Here is a 13,821-nt window from a genome sequence, read left to right as displayed (position 1 = left end):
ATTTGATTAATCAACTCCTCTGTAAGTTCCATTGATTTAAATGGGCCTATTCTAGTTGCAACTTTAGTAGGGCCATTTGAATCAATGGAATTTATAGAGGAGTTGACTTGCCAAATCCCCAATAATTCAGTGGATCTACTGTAGTGTGACTTACTATGTTAAGCTATAGGATTTCAGCCATTGATTCTTGTGGGTAAGTAAATGGAGATATTTTAATAACTGAAATTTGGATTGAGATTTTGTATTTGGGAATTGCTGATATATTTTATTTGAGAATTAATATTCCATCTTTTCTATCCAATCAAATTTGAAAAAACTTACAACTGTATCTAAATCGGTAAAAGAAAACAAGAAACAAATATTAGTAGAAATGTAAAATAAAGCATCATTTTTCTATAGAATAGAAATGCCCACCAGAAGGAATTTTGAGCATTTTGTTTGCAAGGCTGTATGTGTGGTGTTACATTTGTTTATGGAACCATTCCCTTGAGTAGAAATGGACAGATTTCCAATTAACACTAGGCGATAGGGGACAGGTGCTGTAAACAGTTGACTGCAACACATATGTTCTGTTTAATGGTCTTATTTGCCTACTTCCTGCATATCTACTTTTAGGGACCTTGATCTTTTTTGTGCACAAGACCTCTGATTATATTGCGGTATCATCTGTTGGTGATCTCAAAAAGTGGTAGACTTAGAAAGAAGGCTGCAGTCCTATTTAGACTTACTTAAAAGTCAGCCACACTGAACACAATCATTCACACTATGAATAAACATGTGGTTTATAAGGCGTTTGAAGCCAATTTATTTTATATGTATAGACTTGGTGGGATAAAGTGTTCAATGTCTACAAGTCATGATGACTATGTATTACCTCCAGCATCAGACAACCTATTGTCTTGCAGTACCGATTGCTGAGGAACACAAGTGGGAGGGAGCTTTTTTTAGTCAGGTGTTGTGTCTAGGCTTCCCTTAGGCATCACGTTGGCCATTGTGGGAATTGAATTCTGGGCTGCATAGGCCTTTGGTTTGGTTCCAGAACAGCTATTTTATGCTGTTATATTGATAACCAGAGAGTCCCCTGGACTGCAAGGGAAACAAACCTATCCATTCTAAAGGAAATCAAGCCTGAGTGCTCACTGGAAGGACAGATCCTGAAGCTGAGGCTGCAATACTTTGGCCATCTCATGAGAAGAGAAAACTCCCTGGAAAAGACCCTGATGTTAGGAAAGTGTGAAGGCAAGAGGAGAAGGGGACAACAGAGGATGAGATGGTTGGACGGTGTCATGGAGGCTACCAATATGAATTTGACCCAACTCCGGGAGGCAGTGGAAGACAGGAGGGCCTGGCGTGCTCTGGTCCATGGGGTCATGAAGAGTCGGACATGACTAAACGACTAAACAACAACAAAATTGATAACTTAATGGGATGGTTGTACCTTGAGTTATAAAGCACCTGGATGTTAGGTAATATTTGATTAAGTTTAATTTTTAAAATTATTTCAGATCATTTAGCAGAAAGTCTCAAATTGTGCTTGCTCAATTCTAGAACCGGCTGATGAAGGCCAAGCAAGAAATTGAAAAGTTCTCTGTTAATGATAAACAGGTAAGATTACTCTACCAGTTTTGTTTCTTTTTGTAACAAATGACATATGTCTTTCAAAAGCATGCAAATATGAGTAGATAAATAGGTACTGCCACGGTGGGAAGGTAACGGCGTTCCATGTCTAGTCGTGCTGGTCACGTGATTACGGAAACTGTTTACGGACAAACGCTGGCTCTACGGCTTGGAGACGGGATGAGCACCATGTCCTAGAGTCGGACAAGACTGAACTAAATGTCAAGGGGAACCTTTACCTTTACCTAAAGTGGACATGGAGAGGCTGGAGAAAATAGGCAAAAGGAGATGGTAATCAGTGTTGAGAGTAAGAACTTACCAAGCAATTCTGAATGTGAGTGGAAAGGTGATACTAGAAGAACTTAGTGCAATTCAGTACATACAACAACAAATATCTTCCTCTGGATGCCAATACTTTCCTCTTTGTTTTACCTACCCACCATTCTCAGACCTTCACATTTTCAATGCTTTCAAATGCATTTACCCACTTTTGTGCTATGATGCAAAATTGATAACATTAAATGCTTTTCCCATTCTCAAACCATAAGGTTTTCATTTCAAAGCTTTCTATTTTTAAAGTTTTTTTTAGTTTTCATTATTGTTCTATGATGGAAAAATAATTATATATATTTAAAAAGGTCAGAGTAGCTAAAGCTGTAGCCTCTCTTCCCTGCTTGTTTTTACCTGCTGACCATTCTCAAAGTTCATACTCTAATTTTTAAAAAAGGTTTTCACTTTAACACAATGGAATTGCTGACATCTCAAGAAAACTAAATAGGAGCAGCAGTCAAGTGTGAAGTAAGTAGACCAACCAGCAGAAACACACCCATAAGAAAACATCATCAAATGACACATACCTGTAAAGTGCATAGATGAGTGCACATCAGCATGGTACTGTAGGCCATATGAGTAGATCCTGCACTGAAGCAAATTAGAGCAAAAGAGAACAAAAATATGCCATTGTCTAACTGGTGTAAAAACAGTGGAGTTGGGATGTGACTCTGTTCACATTAATTCCAGTTTGATAGGCTGAGAAAAATAATAGCAAAAAAACGCATAATTGAGGTTTCCATCCCTCTTCCCACTTGGATAGAGAAGATACTTAGTTCCACAGTCATCCGTTAGTAGGTACATAGAGTATCGATAGATATCTTCAGGCAATAGGCCTAATCTGGTAGATGGAAAGCTAGATTCTGGCCTGCCAGAAGCTCTAGACTTGCAAGTGGCAGCTGAGAGCTAGTTGTGACCCAAGTGCTACTTGTAAGCTTGCCTGAGGCGTTTTGCTTCCCCTGACCCTTTCCTATACTTTCTTGCTATATACATAGTGATACTAAAGTAAAGAAGTCTTCCAAGATTCTAAGCAAGGTGGATAAAAATCAATGATTTCTTAAATTTAAATAGTTAAAAAAACACATTTTTTTACATTTAGGTCAAATCCACCCAGAGTTTAAGATATAAAATAATAACTCTGTATTCTTCTCTCAAGTAAAACTAAGGGCAGAAAGAGGTTGCAACAGACACAGTAGAGCCACGGTGCCCCAGTCTTTCCTGCAGTCATTTTATCTGCAACAGCTTAAGTGATAGTCACTAATCCAAAAATTAATGCGATGGTAACATCTTATCTTTTTCCCCTTCTGACATAGGTTGTGCACACTGTTTCTGTTGATGTCTCCAAAGACTGTACATATGTAGAGAAAGTCCTAAAACAAGTAAGGAAATGTATACACTTCCTTGTTTTGTATGTTATGGTCTTACTCCAGAAACATTCTGCTGAAAATACTGATATATTTTAGACCCCAGTTCTTCACTACATTTAATTAATGGCCCTTTTTTTTCAAGGCTCAAGAGAAGTTGGGTCCAGTTGACATGCTTGTAAACTGTGCTGGAACGTCAGTAAATGCAAAATTTGAAGACCTTGACGCAGGTAGATTTGAGGTGCGTAGTCCTAAATTTGTTTGTCTAAAAATGTCTGGAAATATTTGTCCAACTTCATCTGACAAATTGCACTAGAATGAGAGAAGTGAGACATTTATTTCCAGTACAGTATATATAAAACCTACTTCAGAGGTGGTACATCTTGTGTCTCCTACAGTTACCTACTGTTATAAAATTATGTTAGGAAAATTCCCCCAAGACCCTCCTATTGGGGTGAAGCCGAGGCCCGAGAGTGGCGGAGGAGATTGAGAGAAGAGAAGGAAAGGGTAGAAAGAGAACGGAGAGAATGTTTGACATGGAAGATGACTGAGATCTGGAGGGTTGACTAACGGGAGGACCCTGGGTGACCTTCACACCGGCAGGAGATGTCGGGTGGACTGAACCCAGAGATGACGAGGCCATTCCCCTACTGGAAAGAGAGACGCTGAAGCCAGATGCATCGGTAGATTGGCCAGGTCCGTGGAACACCACTGAGACTAACCCATTCCTGAATGAAGCTTGGAAACCCATGTTGGACCCATTGGTGGCAGGCAAGAAGTTATGGGACAATTTCATAGATACCGGTTTTCTGTTGAATATACCAGTAAACCTTTCCCCTGTTTCAAAATTACGTAAATCTCCTGATTTATTTGAGAAAAAAAATGGAGACAAAAGACGAACCCTCATGAGCATAACACAAAAGACCACACCACCCAAAAAGCTACTTAAGTGGGTGTACTGTAGCATGCTGATGGGCACTGCCCAGCTTTTTGCAATATGTAAACATTTGTAACATTAGGCAAGTTCCCATTTTTATAGGAGATGTTGTGCTATATTGTGATGTCACTTAATATCCCCTGAGCTTTTAATGTGAAGTTGTAGCTTAATACCACACCTGTATAAATATATATATGAGTTATTGAGACATTTATAAACACATACAAAATTTGACACTGACTTGTATGTTTACCAACAGCAATTGATGGCTGTCAACTACCTGGGCAGTGTTTACCCAACTCGGGCAGTAATTACTACCATGAAGGAACGCCGATTGGGAAGGATTGTCTTTGTGTCATCCCAGGCTGGGCAAGTTGGATTGTTTGGTTATACAGCTTATTCTGCAACCAAGTTTGCTCTTCGAGGGTTAGCAGAAGCTTTGCAAATGGAGGTATGTTTACCTACTTCTTATCTGCATGTATCATGTTTTCATAGAATGGTCTTCATTCTGTGATATTTCTGTCGTGTAACTTCTTCAGTTTATAATAGCTAATTAGAAATTAGTGAATTACTTATCCTGAAAGAACTTATTTGAGTATCTTCTTATAGCATATATTGAGATCCTGCTAATTCCATGGATGAAATATGAGTTTCAGACATAGGCTTGCTTCAGGCTTATAGGATTTTTATTTCTTTTTTTTTAAGCCTTGGGATCTAATTGTACAAAATAATAGCTGAGACACGTGAAAAAAAATGGGTAGTTAAGCACCTACTGCACTATATGAGGCATATAATGGGACTGGAAGCATTTATGATTATTCATGTACAACTGGTTGATTATTGGGAATTCTGATGACCAGACCTAATTGAGAAAGAAAAACACTTCAGCTGTTGCTGACCACTGAAACCATCCATCTTGGGAGTTAGAAATTCTTACTTAATTCCCGCAAACCATCCTCTGATCCCACTCCACCCTTCACCCATGCCAACTTTATCAAACCTAACAGCTTGTTTCCCAGCACTCGCCTATTTAATTGTAGCTTCTCTACTCCATGTGTTTAATGGCAATTTTTAATCTCAATCTATCAATATGACATTGGTACCTTTTAAAGGTTACTTCTGCTTTTAATGATATGACCATAGACATTGCCATTCTGTAAATGAAGTCAAGACATCATTGTTGAATTTATGACATGAGTTGTTTCTGCTGTGTTAATATAGGTTATAGGTTAATAAAATAGTGGTTACCTGTGTGATTTAACAATGTGGCATGTTGCATAAAGGCAAACAAGAAGGTGTAAGCAACATTCTGCTCTGTTGTCATTCAGGAACCAAGCTGTTCTACTTATTGCGATAAGAAGTACTGTATTCCACAAGGAATTACTCTTATGGCACAAAAAGACTATGCATATGCCATATGTATTCTTATCCCAGTTGGTGGAAACATCTGTGAATCCTATTGGTGTTTGTGCAAGATTTGTATGACTTGCCATGGATGGTTGTGGCTAAATGATAAAGTGCTGGGTGCACATCAGTTGTGTGTCTGCTCTTGCCCTTAATTGATTCCCAGATACACCTCATAACATTGTCAGTTAGGCACAACTAGCCACTGGAAATTAAACAAACCTTACATGAACACCAATAAGGTTTATAGAATAAATTTAAAAAATAGTTGTAGCACCTTAAATACTAACCAGTTTATACTGGTGTGAACTTTCAGTCTACCTACCCTGTTTCCCTGAAAATAAGACCTTTTTTAAAAAAAGAGATATTTATTTATTTCTAAAGAATGAAAAGACAATCGAACATTTTACAAATATTAAATACAAAACTATTCCCCACTTTTCTCCAAATCACATATATATACCTTTACCCATCACCTTTTTTAAAAAATTGACCAACAATCTAAGTCTCTTTTCAAACCACATGTCTCCATTTTATCGGCATATTTTAATAATGGCTTCCAGTTTTCCGTGAATTTGCTATGGCTTATTTCGCCTCTATGTACTCTTAACTTTATCCGTCATTTTTTCCATCAACAATGTATGCCATATTTTACTTGTGAATGCTTGCAGTGAGAGATCTTGGGCTTTTTTCCAATTTTTAGCTATTTCAGATCTTGCGGTGCCTATGAGATTTGCAATTAATTCTTTATATTGTAGTTTCTCATTTCCCCCCGTGAATAATGAAAATAACAATAATGTTTCATTAATCTCTATTTTTTGATTAGTCAGTGTTTCTATCCATTTAATTACCTCCAGCCAAAAAGTTTCTATTTTGGGGCAAGAGATCCACATATGTTCCAGAGTTCCCTTTTGTCCGCAGTTCCTCCAACATTTATCAGATATATCTTTATTAATTCTGTGTAGTTTTGTAGGGCATAGATGCCATCAGTGCACTACCTTTAGAACCGTTTCTTTTGCACTTGCTGAAATAGATTTATATGGATATTTTTTCCAGATTCCTGTCCAAGTTTCTTCAGGTATATTAATATTTAAATTTGTTTCCCACACTGTTTTAGATCCTCCACCTTTTCCATATTCTTTTTCAATAATACTTTTATATATTAGTGAGGTTAATCTTTTCTTTTTCTTTTTATCTTTTTGTATACAATATTGTTCGAATTCGGTTAATGTTCTTAGAAGGTCAGTTTTTTGTTGTAAGTGAGTAGCGAAACTTCTTATTTGTTTTATTTGTAGCCAATTGCTTTTTATTTGCTTTGTTTCCTCCTCTATTTGTCTGATAGTGAATGGTTCCCCTGACTTGAACGAGTCATTAATTCTATATATTCCAATTTGCTTCCATTCCTTAAATTGTGCATATTTTTCTAATCCATGAGGGGACATAAAGGGGATACTGGGGGGGCCAATGTTTTACTATGTTTTCTCCATATCCTTAATGTTTCAGAAATTAATGGGTTCTGTATTTGTTCTCCTTTTCCAATTGTTTTTGTAGTATAAATATATTTGTTTACTATGTCCATTTTCATTTCACTTTCCATTTTAACCCAGTCTGAATTTTTACAAGTCTTGTCAATTTGTATAAATTTAATAATTTGGTTTATTTGCAAAGCTTCATAGTATTTTAGGAGCTGTGGTATTCCTAATCCCCCCTTTTGACCCTGACTATATTTGACGCTATTTATAAATCTTATCTTCTTTCCCTTTCCTGCAATAAAATTTTCTAGCTTTCCTTGCCATAGTTTTACTTTTTTTGTATCTGGCTGTAATTGGATATTTTGGAATAGAAATTGAAATTTTGGTAATATATAAGATTTAATCAGAGCAATTCTCCCCAGCATTGATAAGTTCAAACTGACCCATTTTGTCATTTTTTCTTTTGCAAATTTAAATAGATTTTTATAATTTCTGTAGATTAATTGATTAAGATTTTTTGTTACCCATATTCCTAAATATTTAAAACTTGAATAACTTAACTCTAAATGAGATGCATCTCTAATTTCATTTTGTTCCCTAATAGGGATATTTAAACATAATAATTTAGATTTTTGGAAATTAACTTTTAAACCTGTATATTGACTATACTCCTCTAATATTTCTTTTAAATGTTCTATTCTTTTTAATGGGTCCTCCAAAAAAAGAAGCATATCATCTGCATATAAGTTTATTTTGTGTTGTCTATTTTTTGTGGACAGTCCTCTAATGTTTTCACTTTCTCTTATTTTTGTCGCAAGAGGTTCTATTATTAATGCAAATAGGATTGGAGACAAGGGATTGCCTTGTCTGGTTCCCCTAATTAATGTAAATTTTTCAGATTCCAATCTGTTAATAAGTACCGTAGCACCTGCTCCTATATATAATTCCTTTAAAACTTTAATAAAGTTTTTACCCATATTCATTTTTTCCAACAAATCAAACATGAATTTCCATTCCACCCGGTCAAAGGCCTTAAGAGCATCCAGTGAGAGTACTGCCATCTTCTTTTTTTCTTTATTGGCTGTGTATATAATATTCAATACTCTCCGGATAGCATCACACAATTGTCTTCTTGGCATAAACCCATATTGGTCTGTATGAACATATTTAGTTACAAAACTACTTAATCTTTGTGCCAATATTGTTGAAAAAAATTTTTGATCTTGATTTTGCAGTGTTATAGGTCTGTAAGATAAAGGAAACATTGGGTCTTTTTCTGGTTTCAATATAGTTATTATTCTGGCCATATGCCATGACTCTGGTATTTTGTCACCTCCCAAAATTGAGTTAAATAGCTTTAGAAGATGTTCTATGACATCTTCTTCCCATACTTTATAGAAATCAGCTGTGAATCCATCACAGCCTGGTGCTTTTCGTTTCTTAAGTTTTTTGATAACTGAATTTATCTCCGTTTTTGTTATTGGGCTATTTAAATAGTCTTTATGTTCCTCTAAAATTTGGTTTATTGGTAATGTTTGTATAAATTTTTTAGTATTTATGTCCGGTGTTACTTCTGATTTATATAAATCTTTATAATATTCCATGAATGTAGAGAGTATTTGTTGGTGCGAATTTACCATTATTCCTTCCTTCGTTTTTAACGAAACAATTGTTCTTTTTGCTGCCCTCTTTTTAACTGCATGTGATAGCAGTTTAGTGTTTTTATTTCCATGTTCATAATATTCTCTCTTTAAGTAGTTCATAGCTATATGAACCTTTGCAGTATCCAATGCTTCTAACTCTGCTCTAGTTTTTGTTAATTCATTAAGTATATTCTTGGTTCCTAATTGTTTATGTTGTTCTGTTAATTTTTTTATTTTACTTTCTAATTGTTCTTGGAGCTTATTTCATTCTTTCTTTATTCTAGAGGTTTCCATAATAAAAATTCCTCTTAGGTAGGCTTTTAGGGCATCCCATAGCAATGCTGATTTTATTTCTGCAGTATCATTTATTTCATAAATTTTTTTAATTTCTTTCTTTATTTTTCCAATGATTTCTATATTTAAACACACATTAGGGCTCAATCTCCAAATTCTAGATTTACTCCTTACTTCACTAACCCAAGAAAGTTTTAATGGTGCATGATCAGAGGCTATTTCAGGGGCAAACTGTATTTTGTCTAGATTTGGGGCCAAAGTCTTTGATATAAGAAAGTGATCAATTCTTGAATAAGTACAATATCTTTTAGAAAAATATGTATATTCTCTCACTTTAGGGTTTAAATACCTCCAGCCATCAATTAAACCTGATCTCTGTAATAGCTTCTTAATTTTATTACCATCATTTGATACCTTTCTATTTTTTGATGTTGTATCGATTTTGTTTAAAATACAATTTGTGTCTCCGCCTAGGATAATTTTTCCCCAGGCAAATTCTTTCACCCTTCTTAAAAAGCTCTGCATAAAATTTGCTTGACCTATATTGGGGGCATAATAAGAACCAATAGTTAATAATTTGTCTTCCAATTTTCCTTTTACTATAACATATCTGCCTTCAGGATCTCCCATATAATCAGTCACTTCAAATTTTGAGTTCTTCATAAAGATTATTGCCACCTCTCTAGCCTTATTCATTCCATTTGCTATATATTCTTCACCTATCATTGGGTGCTTAATTATCCCTTTCTTGTTCTTATTTTGATGAGTCTCCTGTAACAACAACACATCTACTCCTAATTTTTGAATAGTCTTAATGACTCTATATCTTTTCACTGGTGAACCAAGTCCATTCACATTATAAGATAAAATCTGAAGATTATCTATCATTATAGAGGTACATTCTATATGCTTTCTTTACAAATATATATTTTTATCAATAGTTGTCTAATAAATTTTTTATATGTTGTGGTATACAGTCTATATTCGTGTTTTACTAAGCCAGATTGTCTAATTCGTTCTGATTTTCTTTTCAGTGTCACCCATTTTACTGTGCCTAATTCCCTCCCACCCTTTTCCACCTCCCCCACCCTCACCCTGTTCCAGCAATGGTCAGTGAGAACAAGTCCCCAGCTCTTGTTTGAGCTGTGCCCTGTGGAACTATAGGGAGCCAGAAAATTTAACATTCCCTGTAAAAGATCAGATCTTTCCCCATGCCCGCTCTGGCCCTTTTAAGCTATACATATATTATTATAACATATTACAATTTATCTATGTTTGTAACTGTTGTATCTCTTACTTGTCAATACATTAAAGTGTTCTAAACATATATTCTAAACATTCTTAAATTTATATGCTTCTTATCTAAAAATTCTAAAGTACCTTCTATCATACATATTTATCTTAAATAGCATTTTATAATATTTTACCATCATATAAGCGTGAACTATAATGATACATTACACTAGCTTGTTTTATATTTTTAAATGAGTTTTGATAGCTAGAAGTCTATATATATAAAAATCCTTCCAGCTCTTTTACTAAGTTCTGGGAGTAACTTATTTATCTTCCTCAACAGATAAGCTCCTATTTAATGACCTTGGGCATGCAGCTGTATGACTTATTTCGCCTTTCTCTTCTACCGCAGCTGCATTTTTTCTGTGTAATCTGCTTGATTTCTCTGTTCATCTTTAGTCTGTTCTCCTGGAAAGGGAACATTCAAATCTTGAAAAAGATGTTGCAATTCCTCTATATTTGTCGCTGTTCTTCGTTTATTTCCCATCATAACTGATAGTCCAAACGGATAAAGCCATTTGTAGATTATTTTCCTCTCCCAAAGAGCTTGTGTGTAACTCCTCCATTGTTAACGTTTATATATTGTCTCTCCAGCAAGGTCTTGAAAAAGTTGAACTTTTTCCCCTTCGTATGTTAACTCCTGCAATTTGTTTAGAGCACGGAAAACATCTGTCTTTATTGTAAACGATACAAATCTCACCAGTATGTCCCTTCTCCAGTTCTTTGATCTTCTCCCGACCCGATGAGCTATATCCAAATCCTTTGGAGTGATCTCGAGGTCTGGGCAAAGTCCTTGAATCCAATTTAAGATAATTTCTTTTAAGTCCTCCTCTCCTGTCTCAGCTTCCTTAAAGTGTCTCAGACGGATGTTATAACGTCTCCCGCAATTCTCCTGCTCTGTAAGTTTGTCTGTTAATTGCTGCACTTGCCTTTCCAATAGTTCATTTTTTGTTTGTAAATTCTGTGCCAGTTCAAATGCCGCATCTGCTGTTTCTTGTACTTTGCTGATATTTGCCTTGACCTCCATTAAAGTTTGTTCTAGAGGTGCAGTTACTCCCTTCATATCGCTTTGTATGTCTTTCCTTAATTGTTTCATTAGCTGCCTCATCTCATCCTTATCTTTATTAGGTTTTTCTCGCCCTCGTCCCTTCGCCTTACCAGTTTCCTCGCATTCGCTCTCGGAACCCGATGAGCTGGATGGCTTTCCGTCTTCATCTGAGGAGACTGCGCCTTCAACAGGGACTCCCTTTGATGTCTTCTTTTTTGTCTTCCCCATATCTAGGCAGCTTAGAATGTTTTAACTCTCAGTTTATAAACATTCACGCTTAATTGTTTATTTTCTCAGGGCTTTGAGCGGAGCTGATCTTCTATGCAGCCATCTCCGTTGGCTTGCAGACCATGCCCTGTTTCCCTGAAAATAAGACCTAACCTGAAAATAAGCCGTAGTATGATTTTTCGAGACACTCGTAATATAAGCCCTACCCCAAAAATAAGCCCCAATTAAATGAAAGCCTGCCCTCGACCATTGTGCAGCAATCAGATGAAGGTGACATGACTGTATTTAAAAAAATGTAGATTGTTGTACATGAAAAAAATAAAACATCCCCTGAAAATAAGCCCTAATGCCTTTTTTGGAGCAAAAATTAATATAAGACCCTGTCTTAATTTCAGGGAAACACGCTATACATGCTGAAACAGACTAAAATGGCTACCCTGTTAGAACCACTAGGATTTCAGTCATTGTTAACTCTAAACATCTGTTTTAGCAGCTCATTAAGATGCCTTTTTAAACGGTTTTCTGTATGACTATCAGACATGGAAAAGCCCCCTATATTGCACTTTGAACTAAATATTTTCTCATTGAAACAGGTGAAGCCCTATAATATCTTCATAACAGTTGCCTATCCTCCAGATACAGATACACCTGGTTTTCAAGAGGAGACTCGGCATAAGGTAATTTGTGTTTTATTTTCTCTGTATCAGCTGTTCTGTGCAGAGAACAGGTTTCTTTCCTCCAAATTACTTATTTCTTCTCTTTATTTCTTTCATGGATTCAGGACAAATTGGAAATGATGTACTGTATCTTCATAGACACATGTAGAATAAGTTCCAGTGAAAATTAATGGTTTTTCAGAATTTCATGGCTGATTAGGAATCTATATGTGAGTCTCCTATATTGAAACCCAGTGTTCAATCCAGTGCACAACTTTTGTTTGTATATTGCTATGCTTTTAAATGGGTTACTTGATAGAACAGTGAGTGGTGGTTGAACTAGAAGTGCTGGCTTCTTATTTTGAACAGTAAATATCCTGTTCAAAGGATAGCTGATTTTGCTTCCTCGTCAATCAGTTAACTGCAGGTTTTTGAATTTGCCTCTATTTAAAGTGTTGGAATTAGTGGCAGAGTAATCATGTTCTGCTCAGTTGCATATTTGTCCACTCTCCTTGCTGCACATATGGTTAGAGTAGTTAAAGTTTCAAAAGTGTAGAATAAGATACAATTTCTAAAAGTTCATTCCACTTACAATGAACATTCAAAGCCTGTGTTCATTACAGTGGTGTCCCGCATAGTGATGTTAATCCGTTCCGGATTAATCGTCGCTATCCGGAAACATTGCAATGCGGGGGGGGGGAACCCCATATGGGGGCGAAATCTCACTGCTATGCGAAGATCCTCCATAGCGCCGCCATTTTCGCTGCCTCGGTAAGCGAGGAAATCGCGTGAAAATGGTTGCGGTGGCCATTTTGGGCAACCAGCGGCCATTTTGGAACCGCCAATCAGCTGTTCCGCAAACATCGCAATGCGAAGATCGGTAAGCAAAACACCGATCATCGCAATGCGATGTTTAGGCTATTAAAACATCGCAATGCGATCGCATTAGCTATCCCAAAAAATAGATCACTATGCGGATTCGGCGTTAAACAGTGCGCTCGTTATGCGAGGCACCACTGTATATGCATTTAAATGGGTGGAAATCTGTTAGCCTTTTCTCCCTCCCTAATGCCTGAAATTGCTTTTTATTCCATCTCCACCCATTTTTTTATGTGAAGATCTGCAGTGATGGATCATATCGTCAGTTTTTTGAGAACTCATTTCTGTGAGGACTTGAGAGCTGTAGATAATGTTCAGTCCCTTTTTCTGAATGTCTCTTATTCTAATTCTGCTACCATAATAAAATATGAGCTTCTTCTTTGTGGTCTCTGTGAATGCACACTAATGGGTTAAGTCTGCACATGCACAGAGGACTCAAAATATTCTGGAGCAGAAAACTTGCTAGGACCGCCCCCGCCTGCAACCCACATGGTCCACCCATCCTAGCGGTTACCTCAGTTCCTTTTTTTCCGCTGCTGAGGTATCTTCTCAGGAGCTCTCTGTCTCGGAATAATTGGTTCATCCTAAATAGAAAGATCACTATCATCAGTTATTTCATCAAATAGTTTGTATTGCTTATTGATTATCCCTTATTG

The 13,821-nt window shown here is 36.3% G+C and overlaps 1 protein-coding gene across 2 annotated transcripts in view; it reads left to right on the top strand.

The window, feature by feature from the left end:
- Positions 1 to 13,821, top strand: part of KDSR (3-ketodihydrosphingosine reductase) — a 39,915-nt gene that overhangs the window by 11,683 nt on the left and 14,411 nt on the right. For both annotated transcript variants that reach the window (XM_020786666.3, XM_020786667.3), the window contains 5 exons: positions 1,549 to 1,605; positions 3,261 to 3,326; positions 3,457 to 3,552; positions 4,508 to 4,699; positions 12,224 to 12,307. In XM_020786666.3, coding sequence (XP_020642325.3) covers positions 1,549 to 1,605; positions 3,261 to 3,326; positions 3,457 to 3,552; positions 4,508 to 4,699; positions 12,224 to 12,307 — 495 coding nt within the window. The remainder of the gene's footprint in view (positions 1 to 1,548; positions 1,606 to 3,260; positions 3,327 to 3,456; positions 3,553 to 4,507; positions 4,700 to 12,223; positions 12,308 to 13,821) is intronic.

Source organism: Pogona vitticeps, chromosome 4 (genome assembly GCF_051106095.1).
Source record: "Pogona vitticeps strain Pit_001003342236 chromosome 4, PviZW2.1, whole genome shotgun sequence".
NCBI classification, from domain to species: domain Eukaryota; kingdom Metazoa; phylum Chordata; class Lepidosauria; order Squamata; family Agamidae; genus Pogona; species Pogona vitticeps.
Note: the sequence above shows the minus strand (reverse complement) of the source record. Positions and strands in the feature narration are given on the sequence as shown.